At 33.4% G+C, this 14,793-nt stretch overlaps 1 protein-coding gene across 2 annotated transcripts; it reads left to right on the top strand.

Annotated features, from left to right (window-relative positions):
* Positions 1-1,772: 1,772 nt before the first annotated feature.
* On the top strand, positions 1,773-14,432 carry LOC123539485 (uncharacterized). Of its 2 annotated transcripts, none has more exons than XM_053530534.1 (8): positions 1,773-1,875; positions 6,230-6,388; positions 7,632-7,708; positions 9,593-9,667; positions 10,000-10,168; positions 11,243-11,425; positions 11,875-11,990; positions 14,186-14,432. In XM_053530534.1, exons 1-8 carry the CDS (start codon positions 1,854-1,856, stop codon positions 14,348-14,350), a joined length of 966 nt encoding a protein of 321 aa, XP_053386509.1. In that variant the 5' UTR covers positions 1,773-1,853; the 3' UTR covers positions 14,351-14,432. The 2 variants fall into 2 exon arrangements, with proteins under 2 accessions (XP_053386509.1, XP_053386510.1); XM_053530535.1 differs by lacking the exon at positions 1,773-1,875 and adding an exon at positions 5,236-5,336.
* The last annotated feature ends 361 nt before the right edge of the window (positions 14,433-14,793 follow it).

The raw sequence follows: 14,793 nt of genomic DNA, 5'->3' as shown, positions 1-14,793 counted from the left end.
AGAAAGTGTTTGGAATACTGTATGGGTGGTTGCGTTCTATGAATGAGGCAGCTGGACTTTTGCCTTTTAGGTTTAGAACATTTATTGATGTCTACAGGTTAAACCTGAATAATTCAATGATTTGTTTGTATTTGGCTTTACACCGTTTTTCAATAGTATTTCTTTTATGTAACGGCACACAGTTTACCTAACCAGTGTTCTTGGATTCTGTCCCAATACTAACCTGTTCTCGGGAAATACCTGTCAACTTCTCTATATGGTTCAGAGGTGGATGGCAAAATTAATCCTGACACAATGTCTATTATCAGTTTGTCACGGAGAACATACGCCTCGTCCGAAGATCGAACTCAAAACTAAGCGACTCGTAGATCTTCGCTCTCTCTATTGAGCCAAGTAATTAAAGGAAATTTAGGGTTTGATCTTTTCTTTTTGTGTAATTCTGGTTATCTTGTGATGATACCTTGTTCTTTATTACAAACTTATGACTGGCTCAGTCGGGAAGAAAAATTAACATCCCATACCCATTTGTACTCTGAAACAGCAGTAACCAGATACGTGCAGGGACGGAAGTACAATGATCTCGGCCCATTCTGCACATCTAATGGTTAATCTTGTTATTATTTTTTTTTGTAATTTCGTACAGTGATATATATTTAAAAATACATGCATTTCTGTTATTTTATATTTTATGTTTACACATGTTAACCTTCTTATGAAAACCGACCAATGCCCCTGAATCCTGATTTCATTTTTGTGTTAGTGTCATACATGTCGGTTAATTATTCTGTACCTAGGTATTCTCTGTTTATTGTTGCACATTTAGAATACTTAAAATGGAAAGGTATGAAAGCGACGAGTTGCTGAGACTGACCCTTAACATTGTCTTTTATTGCATTAAACAATATTAATTTATTCATTACTGGATTCAACTCCGAGTAATTTTTTAACAGAAGCATTAAAAGCTTATATTTGTCCCAAATTTATTACCTCCCGACCTGCCCTATAAACATTCAATAAAACAAACCCTAATTAATATATCACTACGAAACATTTTCATTCGTCCCTATTTAAATAAAAATCAACATGAAAGACCTCGAACAGACAAAGTGCTTGGTGTTAATTGGTAAAATGGGCAGTGTATATACTGGATTTTTAAGGAAAATGCATGGGAGGATATAAAATTGATATCAATGTAAATAAATTATCAATGCTAGGTAATTTAATAATTTTATCTGAGGATCACATGAACAGCTCTGACATTTTATGGTTATTAATTACACGGTTTAATCAACCTTGACGGAATTTGCAAACTTTTGTAGATAAGGTAAGGATTTTTTATACATGAATATGAATAACTGCTTAATACATGATGTATATTCAATTGTAGTTTTTAATACAGGATACAGGACACATATGATGATATTTTGCGGTTGTGAATATGCAAACAAGGTACAAAGTATTGTCAGACGCGCAGAATAAGACAGAAAGGCTGTCAATTTATCAAATCAAATTAATACGTTTATTAATGTGATACTATTCTATCTTCCATTAAAGTAAGGTTATGCCTGCAGCTTTAATATTTGAATATATAGTCCAGCCGCAAACCTCCAACATCTGATCGGCAAATTCACAGCACAGCCTTAACATTAACCAATGACAGGATTGCATTAAAATTTTACTCTCCAAGCTCATAAAACAACTGACCCTGATGTGCAATTTGAGTTACCTTGTATTTGGCGTTCCATGAATATATAATTATTTTGTAAGCAATACTAATCTATTAATTTCTTATCTCACGTTTCGAAACTGATAACCTCGCATAAAAGTGCGTTTAAATTTAACTAACTGTAAATATGGCGACATTTCTATTAATTGGTAAGCAATTTGATTATTTATTAGTTTATGCATTTAAAAGGAGGAACTCCAATCGGTGTTAATTGACGTAACCTTTTTCATATTATTTACAACAATCACTAAATACACGTTTGAAATTACATTCTACTCATGAGTTGGACAAGACGAATTTCTGATGCATGGCATCAAAAAAGTCGCACTTTCTTTGTACCTTAAAATGTCTTAGACATAGAAATATGGAAGCTGTCTACGAAGTAAAATGTTTAAATAAATGTAGTAGAATAAATGATTATAAAATTGCACCACGTAAAATTATGATTGGTGCACGGTGATGTTAAGATTCCGTATCATCAATACTTCAGATTTATATGTCATTTATTTAGGACAGGTGAAATATCAGACAATTATCCTTCTGCATGCCATACAACATCTTAGGAATTGTTTTACACTCAAACTAGATGACCTTGGACAACATGTCAAGCTCGACAGGTCTCGAAAGGACTAACAGCACCAAGTTTTGACCTTTGACCATTAATAATGACTTTGAGGATCTCTGTAAAGAAAGTTAGTTCCATCTAACTCTTTCTGTCTAAAAATTATTTTAACACGAGTTATGTTTTGAACCCATGTGCACACCGGGACAGCAGCTACAAGCAACAAAATGTACCAAAATGTAAATTTATACCACTGCATCACTGAAAAGAAACAGTAACTATGATAACTGTTATGTAAAAAGATTTTTTATTCAGTTAGCAGACGTCTTGGAATGTGAAATATAACTTGATTATAATTTTTACACGGGTCGAAAATCTTCTCGATTTAAGGTTTTTGAATCATTAATACCAACTTCTGCTAATTTCGACCAAAAGCTTTAGGGCGGTCATTCAGGAGTTTATCTTCAATGGAATATTAGAGCTTTACATCTCTAAAATTTGTCATACACGCAGAGTTTAAAATTGCCGTTAAAAATCTGATAAATTGGTGCCTATTTTGCAAAAGACACACACATACTCATTTTATTCCAACATAAAGAAAATTATTCTTCATTTAAATCAAAGTTATTATTATTATTACGGAAAGTAAAGGTACTGATCTACAGATTTCGGCTAAAAGTGATCTTTCTTTAACTGTTTGGTCTTATTATGAACGTTAGAATATGAGTTTTCGTTTCTAAACTATCTTTAAAAAATCATTTCCTTTTAATTGTGCCTTAATTACGTCTTAATTAACACTTTATATTGTAAATCATCTAATCCCTTTTCTAACTCTGAATCCATTGTTAAACTATTCATTCTGCCTATGTCCAACTTTAACTCAACACCATTCAATATCTGTTTAATATTATTCTTAAATATCATTCTTTTATATAAAAACAAATATTTTTGCAATACTTGTAATACTGCTGAGGATACATTGTTGAATATATTTACTGATTATGTTCTACACACATGGATCAAAATGAACGGTAATTGACTTCTTATCTTATTATGCACTGTGCAATTAGATAAGACTTACTGATATCAAAGTAACATATTGCACCTCTAACTTGTTAATACATATTCATTAATGTAACCAATAAGAAGACTAATATGACTTTGTTTTCATTTAGGTATCATAGTTTTACATAATTGTAATAGCAGATTAAGGGCATGATTTAAACTAGTGAGATTAGTAAAACAAAACTGAATCTCACTCAACTCGCTGAGTTGAAGACGCGCTGACCTCCTGTTTACTACCCAGATAGCAGACATGCGTTGACCCAACGTTGGCCCAACTGCAGACTCTTCGTTGGCCCAACGAAGATTTCCAACGTTGGCCCAACGCCATTTTGCTAATTGGCGCAACGTTGGCCCAACGGTTGGTACACCGTTGGCCCAACGACAGGTATCCTACACTTATCGTTGGTCCTCCATTGGGCCAACAGCATTTTTTCGTCTATTATGGTTGGTCCTACGTTGGGCCAACACTATCTCTTTGTTGGCCGAAAAAAGGATGCCAACGCTATCCCAACGATAACAAATTTAAAAAAAATAGACTAAAAACTAAAATTAGTACACATTTTATTTTCAAATAAATGTGATTTTGTTTAACATTTAACAAGAAGAAATCTAACATTTATTTAAAGTTTGTTTGCAAGTTTCCTGAAGAAATATAACCGAATATTTCACCACTACAACATGTCAAATATTTATTCCAGCCATTTATAAATCTATTTTTCTTTTTTCAGTCACTGATCAAATCCTATTAAAATGAATTACTGTCTGTATTTTAACTCATTATATATCCAAGTTCTGTCTGATTGTTTTCTTTTCTCACTGAAGTTGCAACTTTCTATCTTTTCTTTTTTCCTGTGCCCCACAGTGCTAGGCGCTCAATTATTACTTTCTTGAACAGCATCCTGTAAAAAACGAAAATCATAATGTTGATTAAACCATCTACGTCATATTGATAACAATAACTATACAGATGCACATAAACCTCTGGACATAAACTGTATGAAATTTATTTTTGTCTGTATTTAACCGAGAAAAATATGTTAAAATTAACGAGAATATGAGTTATTTTATTTACAGAATTAAATACTCAACACTAATTCTCTATAAGATTCAACAAATTTATCAAAAAATATTCAAAAACTTCTACTTACAGTTTATAGCTAGTAGACCGGGTTTTTGTTAACATGTATAATAGTTTCCTTTACTTCACATGTCTATGCAGCTAGAAATCTCGCCTAGAGAGTAAAAGTAACCACATTTTCTGGGATTTCTTACATAACTCGGGTTAACGAGAGTTCATGTTCTGGAATATTCAACAGATTTATTGTAAACATTTTATGATAGTACAAAATGAGATATTTGTTATTAATAGCAGTTTTTTTCTTCAATATTTTTTTCACAAATTAGATTCTTCGGGTAGAAGATTTTAATAGTTCAAAATATCATTACGGCTGCAGATAAGTATTAAGTTTAATTAATCCAAACTATCAGATTACGAATTGGTGCAGAAAAGTATTTGATTATTAATTAAATACTGCATGTTACACCTACACAATGTGTTTACCTGTAGGTGCTTGTGATAAAACAGTCACCTGTAAAATGTATAATTATTACATTATTACTTCTAATGAGCCAATGTTGGGCCAACGATGTTTTCTCTGTGTAAGTCTTTCCCTGAAAATCAGTATTGGGCCAATGCAGAGATATTTTTGACTGAAATTTAAAGTTGGTTCAACGTTGGCCAAACCGCTGTATTTACAATACTTACTAATCATTGTTGGGCCAAAAGTGGCCCAACAACGATTATCCTTTGACGGTTTTCCGCCGTTGGCCCGATGACTTTATGTTTATAGGGTAAATGCTGATTAAGATCTCTATCCACAGGAGAAATTTATTGCAGGATCATGGTTCCCGGTAATAAATCTTCCTAATGCACTGGAGCAGATAAATTGGAAAACCAGTCTGAATAGTCTTGCATTCCTACAGGTATTTTTGGTAGAGAGAAAGAATTTCAATCGCTAATTTTGCGCGAAAAAGATCATTTAAATATTCTGTTACCTTTTAAATATATTAACATTTTTCACTAAAGTTAGTTTATGATGTAAAAATATGCTAAATTCACAGAAATAACTATTAAATAAATCAAATAAAGTATTTAAAAAAAGGACCCTTGACAAGTCTACAAAAATTGGGAAAAGTTCTTTTACGATTGTTGCTGACAATTTAATGTTATAATTATGATTATATACCTGCATCAAAAATAAATTGAATGATATAAAAAAATCAATTTGATTTTATACGTTCAAATTTTATTAAATCATTTAGTGTTATGTACAATTTTTACCATCTAAACATAACAGGTAATACAACAACTGATCCTAAATTGATGACGTCATCTCCATAGGACAAATTTTTAAGCGTACCTACTGGAGGAATAAATTTAGCGTAACATTGTCTTTGTATTCTCTGATTTACTGTCGGAAGTAGAACAGATTTTATGCCCGCCATTCACAAAATGTGTCAGTCCCTTGAAAACTAGATTCTGTTTGCATCAACGAAATTAAGTCTAAAACTTCTAAAATAAACACGAATGACAGGGAAAGCCACGTTCCTAAAGCGCAGCTTCCCCAAACCGCAACTAACACCTGCGCACGCACGACCTCCCATACTTTAAACACACACACACAATAGCGCACGCGCACGCACAAATGTAGGCACGAACTCGCGCACAAGCTCACGCACGTAAACACGAGGGACAGCAAAGCAAACCAAAGTAAAGTAAAGCAAGCAAAAAACATAGGAAACGAGAGCAACATAGTGAAGCACTAAACCTCACAGTGGTCTGCGCTATTACAGCGATTTTTAATTATTGTTTTCAGTTTGTACTCTTGCATTTGTACTTCCTACTAGTGTGTATGGATCTGCGTGCCAGGATATTGACAAGGACGCATGTATTGCCATGGCGACACAAAATGCAAACATGTGCTCGGATCCAACTCTTAGAACAACTGCTTGCCCGAAATATTGTAACAACTGTCGTGAGTAAAAGTTTAAAGATATTGTGTTGATAAATGTTATTTTTCCGCAAACCGTTCTGCCAGTAATAAGCATACAAATACCCGAAGAACTAATGAACATGATAGATGGCTCTTCATTTGTTACAGTAGAATTCTGCCTTACGACCACTCCGATATGAAGACCACTCCGCTAAAATGGGTACTTTTTAGGGTAGAGACCACCAAAATTTTTCCCATAGACTTACATTATAACATTATGGCGTGTACGGCCTTCCATACATCGAAACATGCATATCTAACTACATATTTTTCAAGAACTATCTTAGTTCTACCAAAATATCGGACGAAAAACATATGAATAGTGATACTTTATTTAAGTAATTTTCGTGTAAATGAGATGACCCCCTGTTTACATCGTTGGCATGGCGGGAGAAATTCGTTTGATAAAACTTTTTTTCAATACACATAAAATGTAGCAAATTTTGTCAAAATGTATAATAAAATACTGTAAATGCAGTGAAAAAATATCAATTTTGAAAAAATAATCACTTCCTGGGTTAGTTTACATGACTGACCAATCAGAACGCACAGACGTTACCTTATTCCCAGGTATACACTTACCTCATTCCCAGTAAGTTCCCTGTACTTTTTTGAATTGGTGGTCTCTGACCTTTAAAGAACGGATTTTTTCCGTCGTTGTTTAATGGTCGTTTCATCCGAAAATGAGACTTAATTTAATTTGTTTGTTAATCTAAAATCATGCGCATATTTGCAATTCTATGCTACTTTTTCATATACTTGCCGGGCCTTAATTATTACTCATAAAAAGTATTTCCACCATAGAATTAACTCTAAATTTCATGTAAATGTACTGTATAGTTGTATTTTCTAGAATTTATTCATCTAAAACATTGCTCCCCTATCGGACTGTATAGAGGTGTTTGAGAAAACGACTAAAATCTTTGCTAAATGAACACTGCATATGCTAAGAAACGTATTCATTCGCGCTCCAGGTGCACCTATCATATAGAAATTCCTTTAAATCCTAATTACAAGACCAGAAATTTGTCAATTTATTCTATGTAAAATTCACCATTCAAACAACGTTTGAACTACCTGAATTATGGTCAGTGTGATATACTCTTTTCAGTAAATGAAAAGTAGTATCAGCTTTCGTTTTCGAAGGTATATTAGTAGATAGTATTTTTCCAGTATATTTGTTGCTTTGAGACTGCTAGACATGAATGGTGTCTGATGTTTTCAGCGCTCAGCTGTTACAACTGTACGCTTTCAAGCCCGGACGTCAGTATGTGTAACACAGTGACATGTGGTAACGATCAGGTATTTCCACGATATATAGATATTATTACATGACTTCTTAGATATAAATCCTAGGTTCATATTAGTGCTGTTGACTGGTCTATAGTTCAACACTAAATTATTGAATGTCTTTCTGGTCAATAGTGAAAACTTGCGCCTCTGGCAATGGGGTTTAGAGGAATGTCAAGCTATTCTATAGATGAATAATGTTTGTAACATAAATATATTTCAACAGTCTAAATGCCTTTATTTAAAGTGTTTTATATACCAAACACGCCATGAAAAAAAGACAGTTAGCTTAAATAATACACTGGGTTATAAAGAATTGTATGAGTTTGAATATTTGGTCAGCATTTTCATCACAATAAAATCATTTTAACTTGTTGGGGACTAATAATCATTGAGTTTGTGGATGTGTCAACATATGAAATAGATCCAAAAGAAGCTAAACAGGTAAAAAAAAACACCAACAATAACCAAAATAATATTTTAGCAGTTTGTCATTCTTATAACCTCACATTGACAATTCAAATTTGGAACGTAATCAACCCAACAACTGCTTCTTTTTACTGTGATATTTCCGAAAAGTATTTCAAAATATTTGACATACATGTACATTAAACAAATATAAAATTGCTACCAAACGTGAATAACAGTTTTTCTATTAATTATCTTACCTGCATTTCATCCTACGGCTTTATGGCTTGTTTATATATGCAGACTATGAAATACATGTATGTATTTCGAATCTGGGAACAAATCTATTTCAAGGAAGGAGTATAGTCAGCTAGCTTAATGAGGGTCATTGCATTTTGGTAGTTAATATATTTAAACGATATGTAGCAAAGTCAAAATGTAAGACAGCGACATTCAAACAAACATAACAAAATTGGAAGAAAATCAATGTTGCATGACCCAAAAAAAACAACAACAAAAAAAAAAACAACAACGCATTGACCATATTCAATGAAATCTACTTTGAAAAAAGCATGAACGTTTTTTTATTAGAATTTCTATAAATCATTTATTACAGGGTGGCCGACCCACGTGGCTTGGATATCGTACAAAATGTCCCATTGCCTATATTTTCCTTATTACTTGGCAAATTTTCATAAGATAAAAAGCGTCGAAAACAGAAACATAAGTGCTTTCCTCCGTACAAAACGTTTACATCCAGTTCTCAGTACTTCTTTTTTTAAACATTTCGTCCAACTGCGAGAGTGTGTTCTTTATTACGAAAGAGCAGTTGGGAAGTGTGTGAGAAAAGTACCGAAAACTGATGGTAGATGCCTTGTGCGGAGGAAAGCACTCATTTGCTGTCTTCGACATACTTTATTAAAATCCGGATACTAAGGAAATATAGGCAAAATGTTACCTAATTCGAGATGTTTTCTCCTTGTATACGGTATCCAAAAGTCACGTGGGTTGCCCACCCTGTATTAATTTTGAATACGATGATTCAGCATCTATTTTTAGATTATGTGCATCTCTGTATAATCATACTGTGCATAATCACAGTCTATTTTTACATGTGTTTTTGTTTGTTTTGGGTCTATCGCCCTTTTTTCAGTACAGTATTTCAGTTATGTAACGGCCGGCATTTACCTGACAAGTGTTCCTGGTTTCTGTACCAGTACTAACCTGTTCTATGCAAATAACTGCCAAACTCTCTACATGAACCAGAAACGTCATGGAGAACTGATGCCCCGCCCGGGATCGAACTCACGGCCCGGGGATCCGTATATCTACACGCTCCTTCTGAACTAAGCAAGCGGGCTTCTTTTCATGTGTTATATCATGTAATAAACCATTTTTTAAATGAAAATACTACAATATTTTATACTAGTAAATGATTCTCCGTGAATTCAAAAATAAACCCGTATTACAGATATATTCTATCCACAGGCCTGTATGATGAAAGACGTAAAACCTCTGTCTGGCGGAAAGCATTCCTATACTTTAGGATGCGACCAGAAAACGGTTTGTGTAATAATTGTATATTATTCGATACAGGGATGTTTATATTCTCAGAAGTGTAGTATTGTTGATAGTGATATAATAGTTGAAACATTCCAAACTTGTCAAATGTTGTAATATGACCCACTCTGCCGGAGTTGACGTATTCTCAACGTATACTTGTTATTAAAGATATCTACTGCATTTACAACAAAACAAATGACGTATAAGTTAAACTAATTGTGATAAAAAACTTAATATCATAAAAAACGTTAAGTTGATGATAAAGCATAATTAGAATAAGGGATCATTTAATGCATATGTTAAATCAAGGAGGCTTTGATTTCCATTAAAAGGTATGCGATGGAAACCGGAAAAGGTTTCTACATTCGCGGTCTGTGTATATCGATTGCTGCCTATCCGATCTGTGCAATAACCTGAATCAGCCGACGACGACGACTGCAACGACTACCATGTTGTCAACGAAACCATCTGTTACTGCCACACCAACGTCATTTCGAAATGGTATTTACATTGCACTCAACTGACAAAATTTAATCTTAAAGTATGTCTATAATAAATGAAATTACACTACAAAATTTATAAATATTATGAGAACTATATAAAAAAAACATTTAAATGTATATTGTTAAGTTTATTTGTTCGTAATCTTCATATCTGGTGCATTTATTGCAACTGTTTTCTGTGATATAGCTGTTAAAAGCTGGACAAAGACAGAGATGGCCTTAGTTCTACTGATACAGGCTGTCTGGTCACAATATTTATCACATGTTTGACGTTGCGGGAGTGTAATAAAAATGATAACACTCTAGTTTAAAAAAAGCTTTGATGTCGCCGTCGTTTATACTACAGGAGACGTTGGTCAAACTGACTTGGTTATATAGTAAAAGAAAATAGGATTTTTGATGTTTCGACAGGAAAGGCTAACATGTGATAAAAAGAATATTACATGTACACTTGTGACTTTCCACATTGAATTTATCAAACTCGTTGATTAAAATTGAAAAAAATGCTCGACAGAGCCTCGCATTTTATTATCATATTCAACTCGTTTAATAAATTCAATATGAAAAGACACTCATGTAATATCCTCTATATCAGTTTTGCGATTTCAGCTATTATAAAACTTTGCCCATATCCAGGGTAAAGAATGTTATTTCATTCTCATATCCAGGGAAAAGAATGTTAGTACATTTACCATGTCCAGGGAAAAGAATGTTATTACATTACCCATATCGAGGGAAAAGAATGGAATTACATCGTCCATATCCGGTGAATGTTATTACATTTTACAGAGAGACTACAATACACTCAATAGTCTAAGCACAAAGTTTTCTAACATCATTTTGTAAATGTGTGGACACAAGTCCGAGAGAAGCATTTTCTGCATATACACTTATCATCTTTCAAACCATGACATAATCCCTAAGACTTCATGAATGTTACAAAATGCATCACAAAACATAAATGTAGCTACGATAAGGTTTGTTTTTGAAGTAAAACAATCAGAACAAAAGTTCAACCTTCCTGAATTCTGTAACAATGTAAATGATGCAATTATTTTGTAAACAAATATAGACGGACAATGGTCCGAGTGGAGTAGCTGGGGGCCCTGTACTTCTTATACACCTGGTGTCACGGGGACTAGCTCACGGACACGTGTATGTAGCAGCTTACATACTAGTGTAATATCATGTGTACATGGAAAGACACAGATCGACAGGAGATATTGTAACGGTGGAGGAACTAATACATGTACACGTATGTCTGCTTTTAAACACCATTTGACTTAGTTTAATTATTCTGGAATTTTCCAAAAGCTCGTTAATTTAGTTTAGGGTTCTAATATGTTCTTTAAATGATCATGATTTTCAAAAGGTGTATGACATGTCAAACTTTCAGTGGATGAAACTAAATTACTGCAATCGGGTTAATGTTCACAAATTTACCTCGGGGAACATTGACTCACTTTGTCTGATGTCAAACAGAATAATAGCAATAGCATATATCTTATTTCATATTATTTAGCCGGGTTTTAACCATTGCTTTTGTTATCATTATATATCATTTCTGATTTTGGTTTTTAAATTTAAAGAGTAGGAATAATCTTTTGTTCTTTTTTATATACAGTTACAATAGTTTAGCGCTCAGCCGAGCATACATAGAAAAATATTAAAAACGAATTGTTGTTTTACTGTTATTTCATGTAGCGGCAAAGATTACCGATATCGTTGTCAATGGACTTTTGGAATTACACGGCATTGTTGTATTGCAATGTATCACAACTGGTAATCCTAACCCGAAAGTAGTTTGGCTGACACACACGGTACGTATTATAGCTTTTGCTGACAAAAAGCCGTACGTATTATCATTTTAATTTTCTGAATTTGTTACAATTATGATTAAAATATGTAACACATTTAAAGCCTTACATATGGAAGACAGCCAAGCCAGATTGTTGGCTCTCTGAATGTGATAAATCATTGCAAACTACGAAAGAAAATTGCATTCTTTTAACTTAGTTTACTTATAACACAACATTTATTTATCTTATTATTTATCAACTCTAACAGACCAAACAATATATCGACCTACGAATTAATATACCTACGTATAAATATTGCAATCGTAACTGGACTTTTTAATCCTTTTTTTTCTTGGTTATAACAGAAACATACTGTCATCGTTACTGGTAAAGACTTCTGGCCCATTTGAAATTGAACAACATTTATTTTCGTTTGTATCTGATTATTATTATAAAAGAGAAAACAATATAAATCAGTATTATCACTCTTACCTTATATAGTTTCACGCTTGTCAAACATAAGCTTCTGTTTGATATTTTGCTGAAGTGTGCTAATATTTGCAAATATAAACATCGACAAATAATAGGGAACTGTACGTTTAACTTGTGCAGATATCTTACGATTTTAAACATATTTAAGTTAGTTTATCACATTTTATTAAATTTCCAGCTCCGGCATATAAATAACTGTAAATGGGGTTTGGGATAAATGAATAGATATTAGTGAGTTGTGTTTCCTGAATATCAAGTTTGAACAGTGTTTAAAGGATGTTCAAATAAGTATAAAAGAATAATCTAGTCATGTGTTATTGCATACTATGTCTTATTGCCTACCGTAAGTAATTCTAGATCCTGCACAAAAATAGTCTTTAAGAAGTATATAAACACAATGAAAACACAAAGTGGGAAAGGAATCAATAATTATCAAAAAGTGTACTTTTGCCGGCTTTTAACGTATATAGTCCGGAGATACACTACACACCAAAAAAAATATTGTTAAGGTAACCTAATGCAAAAAAACAACATTGAATACCGGATGAAAAAAACATAGAGTGTTTCGACACTGCAAACAGCTGCGCATCCGGCATTTGCTATTTTGGCATTTTAAAAGTATGAAAGAAACTGTTTGAATGTTGAAATGCGCATGCCGGTATCCATTTGGGCAACACGTGCCTGTTGTTTTATGGCACCCATATATATTTTTGTAAATTTGACACGAAACGTATTTTATCACATAATGCTTTTCCGTTATTATTTGTATCTGAATTATGCAAATTAGACGTTTTTTTGTTGTTTTTTTGTAATTTTTTTAAACTTGATGAAGTCAAATATGAAAACATACGTAAAAAGGGCATATACAATTTGATTTTATTGAAAGTTAGAAATGTCATCAACAGCATATTGTTCTAAGCGTACGCTATCTTTCCAAAACTTGATATGAGCCGTGCCATGAGAAAACCAACATAGTGGGTTTGCGACCAGCATGGATCCAGACCAGCCTGCGCATCCGCGCAGTCTGGCCAGGATCCATGCTGTTCGCTTTCAAAGTCTATTGAAATTAGAGAAACTGTTAGCGAACAGCATGGATCCTGACCAGACTGCGCGGATGCGCAGGCTGGTCTGGATCCATGCTGGTCGCAAACCCACTATGTTGGTTTTCTTATGGCACGGCTCATATATAATTTGTAAGACATTGACAAATATGTGATTTTTGTTAGTGCATGATAATGCATTTCTGTTAGGTTTTGCCAGGCCTCTTAAAATTGTTATAGGAGTTATCCCTATAGCAAACTGTAGACTTTGTTTTTTTAAATTTCAAAGGCAAATCAGTCAATAACATACGTAGTAATGTTGTTGAGTAATTGAAGGTAATGCTGCTTGACTTATATAATAAACATGTCGGCCTGGTATAATTAAAATAAATTGAAGACAAACAGTCTTGATAAAACTTTATAAAAACAATGCTATGTCGATTGTATTAAACATCTATTACATATGTCTATCACTCGGTTCTGAGATATTTAAGAACCCCAAAATTCTATCAGATTATATTTCACTCGTGGCAAACACTTGTTCTGTTTTAAAAGATTCTTTAATCTTGGCTTATATAACGTTTCAGGTTTTGTTATATTCTATATTGACCAGAATGCGGATAAATGACAGTAAGTATTTCATTGTTACTTACGCTTTTAACATACTGTTTGGTATTTTTACAGGACTCAAACGATCACTCTGTATCAATTTATAAGGGTGACCCCTCGCAAATCCTGATTGGACCTATAGGACATAGGCATGCTGGCGATTATGTATGCGAAGCGTCCAATAAATGCGGACCGGTAGTACAGAAAAGATATTCTTTACCAACATTCGTTTTGGGATAACTTGTATCGTACGCATGACTTGTTCTTGATCACACCCTTGCTAATCCTTATAAGAATAAAATCAACCGTTTAGCAACTTTGACTATAGTTCACTTTTTTATCAAAGTTCACCGAATACACCAGTGCTATTGTCGGGGATTACGGAATCAAATGAACGTATGTTATGTGCGTGAATCAAAGAACGCGCATTTTGAGATGTATGGAGCCAGTTGTATTCATTCTATAGTTCAGCTTGAATTGATTTTATATACAACAGAGTTCCAAGTCGGTGCTAAGAATCATGAGAGGTGTTTCATATGTTATTACTGCTCACGAACAGGCTCAGCCAAACCGAGACTGTTATTATTTTTCTTAGTTGTGTTCTATGTTATAAAGTGATCTTCCTAAATTCAAATACTTACGTTTACATTTACTAGAAGTATTTTAGTGTCATTACCAATCTC

This window comes from Mercenaria mercenaria, chromosome 18, assembly GCF_021730395.1.
Source record: "Mercenaria mercenaria strain notata chromosome 18, MADL_Memer_1, whole genome shotgun sequence".
In the NCBI taxonomy this organism is placed as follows: domain Eukaryota; kingdom Metazoa; phylum Mollusca; class Bivalvia; order Venerida; family Veneridae; genus Mercenaria; species Mercenaria mercenaria.
Note: the sequence above shows the minus strand (reverse complement) of the source record. Positions and strands in the feature narration are given on the sequence as shown.

Excerpts from the sequence above, each read along its gene's own strand:
- LOC123539485 (XM_053530534.1), top strand. The coding sequence starts at position 1,854 with ATGGCGACATTTCTATTAATTG. Across the intron at positions 9,668-9,999 it reads TAGGATGCGACCAGAAAACG|GTATGCGATGGAAACCGGAA; the intron begins GTTTGTGTAATA and ends TTCCATTAAAAG. Across the intron at positions 11,991-14,185 it reads TAGTTTGGCTGACACACACG|GACTCAAACGATCACTCTGT; the intron begins GTACGTATTATA and ends GTATTTTTACAG.